At 50.5% G+C, this 10508-nt stretch overlaps 1 protein-coding gene across 2 annotated transcripts; it reads right to left on the bottom strand.

Annotated features, from left to right (window-relative positions):
- Positions 1–924: 924 nt before the first annotated feature.
- LOC123110986 (transcription factor APG) lies at positions 925–3590 on the bottom strand. 2 transcript variants are annotated; one of them, XM_044531644.1, is made up of 5 exons: positions 3127–3590; positions 2060–2978; positions 1881–1973; positions 1680–1745; positions 925–1591 (listed from the first exon to the last, which is right to left on the bottom strand). In XM_044531644.1, coding segments are annotated over exons 1-5 (1509 nt in total). In that variant the 5' UTR covers positions 3129–3590; the 3' UTR covers positions 925–1162. The 2 variants fall into 2 exon arrangements, with proteins under 2 accessions (XP_044387579.1, XP_044387578.1); XM_044531643.1 differs by lacking the exon at positions 3127–3590 and having other exon boundaries at positions 2060–2992.
- Between the last annotated feature and the right edge of the window lie 6918 nt (positions 3591–10508).

Raw genomic sequence — 10508 nt, 5'->3', positions numbered from 1 at the left:
TGATTTATTTATTTTGTAGTGATATTATTTATAATTTAAATATTTCTAAGTAAGGGAAAATAGCTAACATGTGAAAAATGGGCCGCCATGACAGCAGCCCATTCAAGACTTATGTGCGTGCATCAAAATGGTACTTGATCTGCTCGCCGGCCGGCTGTAGTCTTGCAGGTCTTCTGTTAGAACCGAGCGACGCAATACTTTGCGTATTATTTTCTTGTAATAATGTATCCTGACAGGTGGGGCCCAATGGACACCTTCCATTTTTGTAAGGAAAAACTTCAAGCGGCTTTTTCGTGACAAAAAATAGAAGTCTAGGAGGATTTTTGCAAAAAAAGAAAACCAGGTCACGTGCCGCGCCATGCTGGCAAGCGCCAGCGTAGTTAACACCGTAGATGTATGTCCAAACCAAATTCTATCACCGGTTCAATGTATGCCACAAGTTTTAACACCAAACTGACTTTTCTCGCCAAGGTCATGCACCTATGGTTTTGACTCAATTTCTAACATTCACTCAAACCTCTTTAAAAGGATCCTTTCATTTCTTCTACGATGCAATCAAACAAGCCAAATCCTATAGGATAGGATTGAGATGAACATGTCATGTTAATCTTGTGTTTTTTCTATTCTCACGTTTTCAGTTGGCTTGATCCAAACCCTTTGCGCGGCTTGCTCTGCTCCCCGGTTGGGCAACATCGTGCGGGCGATGTGATCGAAGCATGTTGGCCCCGACCGACTACGCCACCACAAGCGGCTGATGATAAGGCATGGACTGCCCGAGCTCGTGCCAGCTCAAGCTGCCACCGGCGCCATGATGCATGTGCACGAACAGTGCTCGCTATACTTCAGATTGACTCCTGCCCGCAGCATGATGAGCATCATGAGCGGCGGACAGAGCTTTAAAAATGGTGGTAGGACATGTCAGGATTGTGTATTGCAGCGGGAAGCAGAAGCGATCCTGATCCATTGATCCTCTCCAGCAGACACTGTACCTGGCCTATCCTCTGACACGGAGAAGATGCCGGAGCAGTGAACCATTTTACAGTTTCACAAAGATTTTACAGCTACGTTTTGCCGCAGCCCTGCTCGGAGTTACCGAGCCTTGCTGCGTGCGCCCCTAGCCTGCTACAGAGCCAGGTCGACCTCCGCCGCTGTTGGAGCTAGTTTACATTGTTCGTGGGACCTGCGGATGGTCGCCCGGTGTCTGCTCGTGCTCGGCCTGCGCTGCGGTGGCGGCATCGTTGGTGACGGGGCCGGGAGCCATGTGAGCGCCCGCCACCGCCGCCTGGTGGAACGGTGGCGGGGGAGGCATCGCGTGGCCGCCGAAAATGGGCGCGCCGGGCATCATCGGGTAAGGGAACTGCGCGGCGCCGGCGGCGGCGACGAGGCGCGGGTCGAAGGGGCCCATGCCGAACCCCATGGCGCCGAGGTGGTGGTGGTGGAAGTGCGCCATGGGCGGCATCTGCATGTGCTGCATTGCCATCATCGGCGGCATGCACAGCCCGGCCGTCCCCATCGTCGACATCATCTGGACCTGGAGCTGCAGGGTCTTGAGGTACTCGATGGCCTCCTCCAGCATCGACGCCTTGTCAATCTTCATCACCACAAACATTGGATGTCACGCTGTGCTCATTGTCAAAGATTTTTCGAGTTTTCTTGCGAGGGTTGGGTGTGTCGTGTACCTTGTTGCAGTTGGGGATGAGTTCTTGCAGGGCGCGCATCTTCTCGTTGATTCGATCCCTTCTCCTCTGCATAGCAATTTCATACACCAATTTAGCTATCTTCCAAGAAGGAATACCAATTTAGCAACCGGAAGAATGCCACTTCGGTGTACTGTGTACATTTATTTATTTTGTGCATTCGGGATCGCTACTAGTACATACCCTCTCCGACATGTTGTGCACTTCCGCGGTGCGGCCGCGCTTGGTGCTCCTCGCCGCCGACCTTCTCAGCCCGCCGGCCTCGTCGTCGAGATCCTGCAGGCAGATTGCGTTTGAGATTTTGATGAAACAAGAAGCACAATACTGCGTTCGTGGTGTTAACCATGTGTCCAGCGCTTTACCTCGTCGTCCTGACTGACGGACCACTCCAGAGTCTGGTGGCTGCTCCTCTTCAGCTGGCTCCGCTCACCGTTGTCGGAGCAGACAGACGAGGTCGTCGCTGTTGCGGGCGGCGGTGGCATCTCGGAAGCCCTCGCCTCCGATTGTAATCTCTGGGGTAACGCCGCAGCCCTCACTTCCGGTTGCAATCTCGGTGGTAACGCCGCAGCCCTCGCTTCCGGTTGCAGTCTCTGGGGTAACGCCGCAGCCGGTTCTGCAGCATGCCGGACAGGCACCGGCGGTGCCGGAGGACGGGATGCGGATACCGCGGCGGGCGACTCCTTGGGCGGCTGCAGCCACGCCGTCCTCTGCTCCGAGAACAGCGGGGTGCTTCTTAGCCTGTTGGTCTGCAGCAGCGTCGACTCGACGGACTTGCTCCCCGCGGCAGACGTTCTCGTGCTGGCCTGCGGCAGCGAGCGCTGCAGGGGCCTCGAGAAGAAGGAGAAGTTCATGACGCCCTCGCCGGTGGATCGAGGCGCCTGCTGCTGCTGCTTGGGGGGCGCAGGTGGCTCCGGCAGCGGCGGCACGACGACCGCTGCGTGAGACGTCGATGGCGCTCCGGCATCTCTGCTCGCCACCGCAGCGGGGAGCTCGGAGAAACCGGGAAACAAGGTGGAGAAGTAGTCCTGGGGCAGCGGGGCCGTGTCGCCGCCGCTGCCGTCGTCGTCCACGCCGATGATGGGGTAATGTTGCAACCACGGCACGGCGTCGTCGTCGTGTCCCTGCGCCATCGCCGTCGCCGACGCGGGGTGCTTGGCGAGCTCCTGCGCCTTCATAGTGCCGGCGGCGCTGCAGGAGAAGGGAGGGAAGGGCGATGCCGCCCGCCGGAGCGCCGGTCCGTTATCCCAGAGCAGCTCCTCCAGCTCGTTGCCCGGCTCACTCCTGCGCAGCAGCATCACGCACACATCATCGTCAGTACCCGCGCCCGCGCGCACACCAGAGACCAGACTAAGCTAAGCTAGCAGTGGCCGGCGAATCAAGAACCAAGAAGAAAAGGAAGAGCACGGCGGCCGTGCGTCAAGAAACTCACATCCCCGGCACCGGCAGGTGTCGATATATAAACGACGGAGATCTTCCAGCTCTTGCGGCGACAGGTGTAGCACGGCCGACGCCTCGCCGCGGTTGGCAGAGTATTATTTTATCTTCCCTCTTCCCGTCACGAGTCACGAGCGGAGCTGCAGCTGCAGGGAAGGAGGGGTGGAGGAGTAGCGCACCAACTCGAAGCAGAGCCGTCTGAATCCGATGCGCGTGTGTGAGGGGGAGCAGTTAAGGAAGAGCGACGCGCCACCTAACGAGGCGTCGCCATTGATGCCAACGGACGCGGCACGGGTGGGGGATGGGCAGCGGGAGGTCGAAGTGGGGGGCGCCCGCCGAGCCGTCGAATATATAGCCGGGACGACGATCGAGAGGGGGGAAGCTCGTGCCGCTAGACCACGACCTATTTGTTGCCGCACTGTCTGCCCATCACCCCAGCGATCTCGATCCGGTGGCTACTGGCCTACTGCCTATCCTCGTGGCCGGCCGTCGGTTACCAGCCAAACTTTCATGCAGCGCTGCACCATCACCTGTGCAGGGTCTCACCCGCAGCTTTCACACCAGTGAGCCTAGCTCAACTGGTGGAGGGTTTGGATGTACAAACCCAACATCTAGGTTCAAATCCTCACGAAGACGAATTTAGGTCCCTATTTATTCTTGAGGAGTAGACTTTCTTGGTACTCACGCATAAGTGCATAACCGAGATTAAAAATCTTAGTACTCGTACTTAAATAAGGCTGTATGCATCCTTAGTTGGTGCAGAGGCTAGGGAAGTGAAATTCTTCCCAATTTTTTTGATTCACCCACGCGTTCTTCTCCGGCACCTTATTCTGGATGTACAAACCCAACACCTAGGTTTAAATCCTCACAGAGACGAATTTAGGTCCTTATTTATTCTTGAGGAGTAGACTTTCTTGGTACTCACGCATGGGTGCATAACCGAGATTAAAAATCTTAGTACTCATACTTAAATAAGGCTGTATGCATCCCTAGTTGGTGCAGAGGCCAGGGAAGTGAAATTCTTCCCAATTTTATTGATTCACCCACGCGTTCTTCTCCGACACCGTATTCTCTGACGTTAGCTGGAGCGGGTCTGCAGGCAGTGGGAGATATGGGAGGAGGCTCTGGAGGCGTCAGACCCCCCCTCCTCCCCTTCACCTGTACTTGCCAGTTCTGAAGGCCTCGTGGAGACGGTCCAGTCACCACGGGTCTGGACTACGGAGGAGGTGATCGCGTTTGGTGGACATCCGGACCCGGTGCTGTCTGGCAGGCGTGTCAACAGCCGAGTTCAGGACCAGCCGGACGCCGCCGACTTTCAGCTTGGACGTGCTATGAGGGCCGCCAAGCTAAGGGACGTCGAGACTCAGACAGGTATGTCGGTTAATAAGCAATGCTCTATTTTGCATTTTTCTGAACATGACATCATTAGTAAGGCACATGACATAGGAGTCTCGCTTGGGTCTAATGGGAAAGAAATTGCTAAATCAGTTAAGATATTTTGGACTTATAGGCTGAGAGAGCTTCCGAGTTGATCCGCGCGTTAGCGGCAGTTAAGCCTATGTCGGATGCTCATATTAATAACTTGGGTATCTCTACGCTAGAGAACTTTTGTGATGGAATGATGCCTTCTTCCGATGCCGAAGGAGACGCAGAAGATGCGGAGTCTGTGCAACCAGTTGGCCCCCCGTCATTGTAGGCGGGGATACAATAGACTATAAATTGTGTAGAGGAGGTGTCGGCATTAGATAAACCTAAAAGTTCCTGGAAGAGGAAGATTTATCCAACGCCAGCGTTCCGTAGAAGTGCGAGAGTGAAACTAAAGAAAAAAAACCATGATGAAATATGAAAGGGGTCTTTTGGAATAGCAAAGGTCTAGCAGACTTAGCTGAGAAAAGGTTCCTGGCAGAATTCTATAAGAAATGTTGGCATATCGTGAAAGATGATCTTATGCCTATGTTTCATGATCTTTTTAATGGGCATCTGCAACTGTCCCATTTAAATTTCGGCACGATTACACCACTACCAAAGAAAGAGGAAGCAATTCTCATTGAGAAATTCAGGCCCATATGTCTCTTGAATGTGAGTTTCAAGATCTTTATGAAAGTGGACACCAATAGACTGACACAGATTGCCCATTCAGTTGTGCAACCAAGTCAGACTGCCTTTATGCCTGGAAGACACATCCTAGAAGGGGTAGTTGTCTTACACGAAACGTTACATGAAATCCACTCAAAGAAACTCGATGGGGTAATATTCAAAGTGGATTTTGAGAAGGCATATGACAAGGTTAAATGCCCATTTCTACAGCAAGCCATGCGCAATAAGGGCTTTAATGGGACATGGAGGAATCACATGGATTCTTTTGTCCAGAAAGGTAGTGTCGGGATAAAGGTGAATGATGACATTGGTCATTATTTTCAAACGCATAAAGGCCTGAGACAAGGAGACCCGATGTCTCCGATTCTGTTTAACATCGTGACAGACATGTTGACAGTTCTCATAAGGTCGGGCCAAGGAGAAAGTCTTGCTAGGTGGTCTAGTTCCCCATTTGGTGGATGGGGGTGTCTCTATCCTACAATATGTGGATGACACCATTATCTTCGTGGAGCACGACCTCGCAAAGGCCAAAAATATGAAGCTAGTATTATGCCTATTTGAACAAATGTCTGGTCTATAGATCAATTTTCACAAGAGTGAATTGTTCTGCTTTGGTAGCACTAAAGATGACCAAGACAGCTACAAGCACCTGTTCGGTTGTGAACTGGGATCATTACCGTTCAGTTATCTAGGCATTCCAATTCACCACGAGAAATTAACTAATAAAGAATGGAAATGTATCGAGGATCGATTAGAGAAGAAACTAAGCTGCTGGAAGGGTAAGCTTATGTCTTATGGAGGACAGCTAGTATTGATAAATTTGGTACTCACGAGTATGCCAATGTTCCTTCTATCTTTTTTTGAGGTGCCCAAAGGGGTACGCAAGAGATTAGACTTCTATCGATCTCGTTTCTCCTGGCAGCCAGATGAGGTTAAGACAAAGTGTTGCCTGGCAAGATGGGATATTATTTGTCGACCAAAAGACCAGGGGAGTCTTGGGATCAAGAATCTCGAGGTTAAAAATAAATGTCTGTTGAGCAAATGGCTATAAGGTTATCGCAGGAATCCGAGGGTATGTGGGCACAAATCCTTAGAAATAAATATTTGCACTCTAAAACTCTTGCCCGGGTTACCGTAAGACCTAATGATTCACCATTTTGGAAGGGACTCATGAGAGTGAAAGAAACCTTCTTCCATCGGGTGAAATTCATTGTTGGGGATGGAATAACAACAAGGTTTTGGGAGGATACATGGTTAGGCGACACACCGCTAGCTCTCCAATGTCCTTCCCTGTATCATATTGCTCAACATAAGGAGGATTACGTAGCAACGGTTTTGCAGACAGTACCTTTGAATATCCAGTTCAGGAGGTCTCTAGTAGGGGAATTATGGAACTCCAGGTTACACTTAGTAAGGAGGTTGATGGTCGTTCAACTCTTAGATCAGGGAGATACTTTGAACTGGAAGCTAACGGGTAATGGTGTGTTCACGGTCAAATCGATGTACTTAGATCTCATAAACTCTGGCCCAATCCCACAATCGGTGCACATTTGGAGAGTTAAGGTTCCCTTGCGAATTAAGATTTTTATGTGGTTTGTACACAAACAGGTGATCCTTACCAAAGATAACTTATTAAAGCGGAGATGGGTAGGCAGTTCGTGCTGTTGTTTTTGTGTTCACGATGAAACAATCCAACACCTATTTCTTGATTGCCCTCTCGTGAAGTTACTTCGGCGGTCTGTTCATATAGCCTTTAACATTATTGTTGGAAATATGCCCTAGAGGCAATAATAAAAGTATTATTATATTTCAATGTTCATGATAAATGTCTTTTATTCATGCTATAACTGTATTATTTGGAAATCGTAATACACGTGTGAATACTTAGACCACAATATGTCCCTGGTGAGCCTCTAGTTGACTAGCTCGTTGTGATCAACAGATAGTCATGGTTTTCTGACTATGGACATTGGATGTCGTTGATAACGGGATCACATCATTAGGAGAATGATGTGATGGACAAGACCCAATCCTAAGCATAGCATAAAAGATCGTGTAGTTCGTTTTGCTAGAGCTTTGCCAAGTGTCAAGTATCTCTTCCTTCGACCATGAGATCGTGTAACTCCCGGATACCGTAGGAGTGCCTTGGGTGTATCAAACGTCACAACGTAACTGGGTGACTATAAAGGTGCATTACAGGTATCTCCGAAAGTATCTGTTGGGTTGACACGGATCGAGACTGGGATTTGTCACTCCGTATGACGGAGAGGTATCTCTGGGCCCACTCGGTAATGCATCATCATAATGAGCTCAATGTGACCAAGGTGTTGGACACGGGATCATGCATTACGGTACGAGTAAAGTGACTTGCCGGTAACGAGACTGAACAAGGTATTGGGATACCGACGATCGAGTCTCGGGCAAGTAACGTACCGATTGACAAAGGGAATTGCATACAGGGTTTGATCGAATCCTCGACATCGTGGTTCATCCGATGACAACATCGAGGAGCATGTGGGAGCCATCATGGGTATCCAGATCCCGCTGTTGGTTATTGACTGAGAGCGTCTCGGTCATGTCTGCATGTCTCCCGAACCCGTAGGGTCTACACACTTAAGGTTCGGTGACGCTAGGGTTATTAGGAAGACTAGTATGTGACTACCGAATGTTGTTCGGAGTCCCGGATGGGATCCCGGACGTCACGAGGAGCTCCGGAAGGGTCCGGAGGTAAAGATTTATATATGGGAAGTTGTCAAACGGACACCGGGAAGTTTCGGGGTCATACCGGTAGTGTACCGGGGCCACCGGAAGGGTTCCGGGGGTCCACCGGGAGGGGCCACCCCTCCCGGGGGGCCACATGGGCTGCGTGGGGCAGGGAGCCAGCCCCTGGTGGGCTGGCCGCACCCCCTCCCTTGGGCCCATGCGCCTAGGGTTGAGGGGGGAACCCTAGAGGGGGCGCCCCCCTTGACTTGGGGGGCAAGCCACCCTCTCCCCTCTCCCCTAGGCCGCCGCACCCCCCCCTAGATGGGTTCTAGGGGGCCGGCCCCCTTCTCCCTTCCCCCTATAAATAGAGGGGTGAGGGGAGGGCAGCCGCACCACCCTCCAAGGCGCAGCCCTCCCCTCCCCAACACCTCTCCTCCTCCGTTGTGTGCTTGGCGAAGCCCTGTCGGAGTACTGCCTCTCCACCATCACCACGCCGTCGTGCTGCCGGTGGAGCTGTCTTCCTCAACCTCTCCTTCCCCCTTGCTGGATCAAGAAGGAGGAGACGTCTCCCGTCCCGTACGTGTGTTGAACGCGGAGGTGCTGTCCGTTCAGCACTTGGTCATCGGTGATTCGAATCACGTCGAGTACGACTACATCATCACCTTGCAAGCTTCCGCACGCGATCTACAAGTGGTATGTAGATGCATAACTCTCTCCCTTGACTCGTTGCTTAGATGAACTCATAGATGGATCTTGGTGAAACCGTAGGAAAAATTTTAATTTTCTGCAACGTTCCCCAACAGTGGCATCATGAGCTAGGTCTATGCGTAGTTCTCTTTGCACGAGTAGAACACAATTTTGTTGTGGGCGTGGATTTTGTCATCTTACTTGCCTCTACTAGTCTTTTCTTGCTCAACGGTATTGTGGGATGAAGCGGCCCGGACCAACCTTACACGTACGCTTACGTGAGACCGGTTCCACCGACTGACATGCACTAGTTGCATAAGGTGGCTGGCGGGTGTCTGTCTCTCCCACTTTAGTTGGAGCGGAATCGATGAACAGGGCCCTTATGAAGGGTAAATAGAAGTTGACAAAATCACGTTGTGGTGATTCGTAGGTAAGAAAACGTTCTTGCTAGAACCCAATTGCAGCCACGTAAAAGATGCAACAACAATTAGAGGACGTCTAACTTGTTTTTGCAGCGATTGATCATGTGATGTGATATGGCCAGAAGTTGTGATGAATGATGAATTGTGATGTATGAGATCATGTTCTTTGTAATAGGATTCACGACTTGCATGTCGATGAGTATGACAACCGGCAGGAGCCATAGGAGTTGTCTTTATTTTTTGTATGACCTGCGTGTCATTGAATAACGCCATGTAAACTACTTTACTTTATTGCTAAACGTTAGTCATAGAAGTAGAAGTAGTCGTTGGCGTGACAACTTCATGAAGACACGATGATGGAGATCATGATGATGGAGATCATGGTGTCAAGCCGGTGACAAGATGATCATGGAGCCCCGAAGATGAAGATCAATGGAGCTATATGATATTGGCCATATCATGTCACAACTATATAATTGCATGTGATGTTTATTATGTTTATGCATCTTGTTTACTTAGGACGACGGTAGTAAATAAGATGATCCCTTACAAAAATTTCAAGAAGTGTTCTCCCCTAACTGTGCACCGTTGCTACAGTTCGTCGCTTCTAAGCACCACGTGATGATCGGGTGTGATGGATTCTTACGTTCACATACAACGGGTGTAAGACAGTTTTACACAGCGAAAACACTTAGGGTTAACTTGACGAGCCTAGCATGTGCAGACATGGCCTCGGAACACGGAGACCGAAAGGTCGAACACGAATCGTATGGAAGATACGATCAACATGAGAATGTTCACCGACGATGACTAGTCCGTCTCACGTGATGATCGGACACGGGCTAGTCGACTCGGATCGTGTAACACTTAGATGACTAGAGGGATGTCTAATCTAAGTGGGAGTTCATAATTTGATTAGAACTTTATTATCATGAACTTAGTCTAAAACCTTTGCAAATATGTCTTGTAGATCAATGGCCAACGCTAATGTCAACATGAACTTCAACGCGTTCCTAGAGAAAACCAAGCTGAAAGATGATGGCAGCAACTATACGGACTGGGTCCGGAACCTGAGGATCATCCTCATAGCTGCCAGGAAACAATATGTCCTAGAAGGACCGCTAGGTGACGCTCCCGTCCCAGAGAACCAAGACATTATGAATGCTTGGCAAACTCGCGCTGATGATTACTCCCTCGTTCAGTGCGGCATGCTTTACAGCTTAGAACCGGGGCTCCAAAAGCGTTTTGAGCACCACGGAGCATATGAGATGTTCGAAGAGCTGAAACTAGTTTTTCAAGCTCATGCCCGGGTCGAGAGATATGATGTCTCCGACAAGTTCTACAGTTGTAAGATGGAGGAAAACAGTTCTGTCAGTGAGCACATCCTGAAGATGTCTGGGTTGCACAACCGTATGACCCAGCTGAACATTAACCTCCCAGATGAGGCGGTCATTGACAGAATCCTCCA

The sequence above is a fragment of the Triticum aestivum genome, chromosome 1B, assembly GCF_018294505.1.
Source record: "Triticum aestivum cultivar Chinese Spring chromosome 1B, IWGSC CS RefSeq v2.1, whole genome shotgun sequence".
Classification (NCBI taxonomy): domain Eukaryota; kingdom Viridiplantae; phylum Streptophyta; class Magnoliopsida; order Poales; family Poaceae; genus Triticum; species Triticum aestivum.
This window is presented reverse-complemented; position numbering and strand designations above follow the sequence as displayed.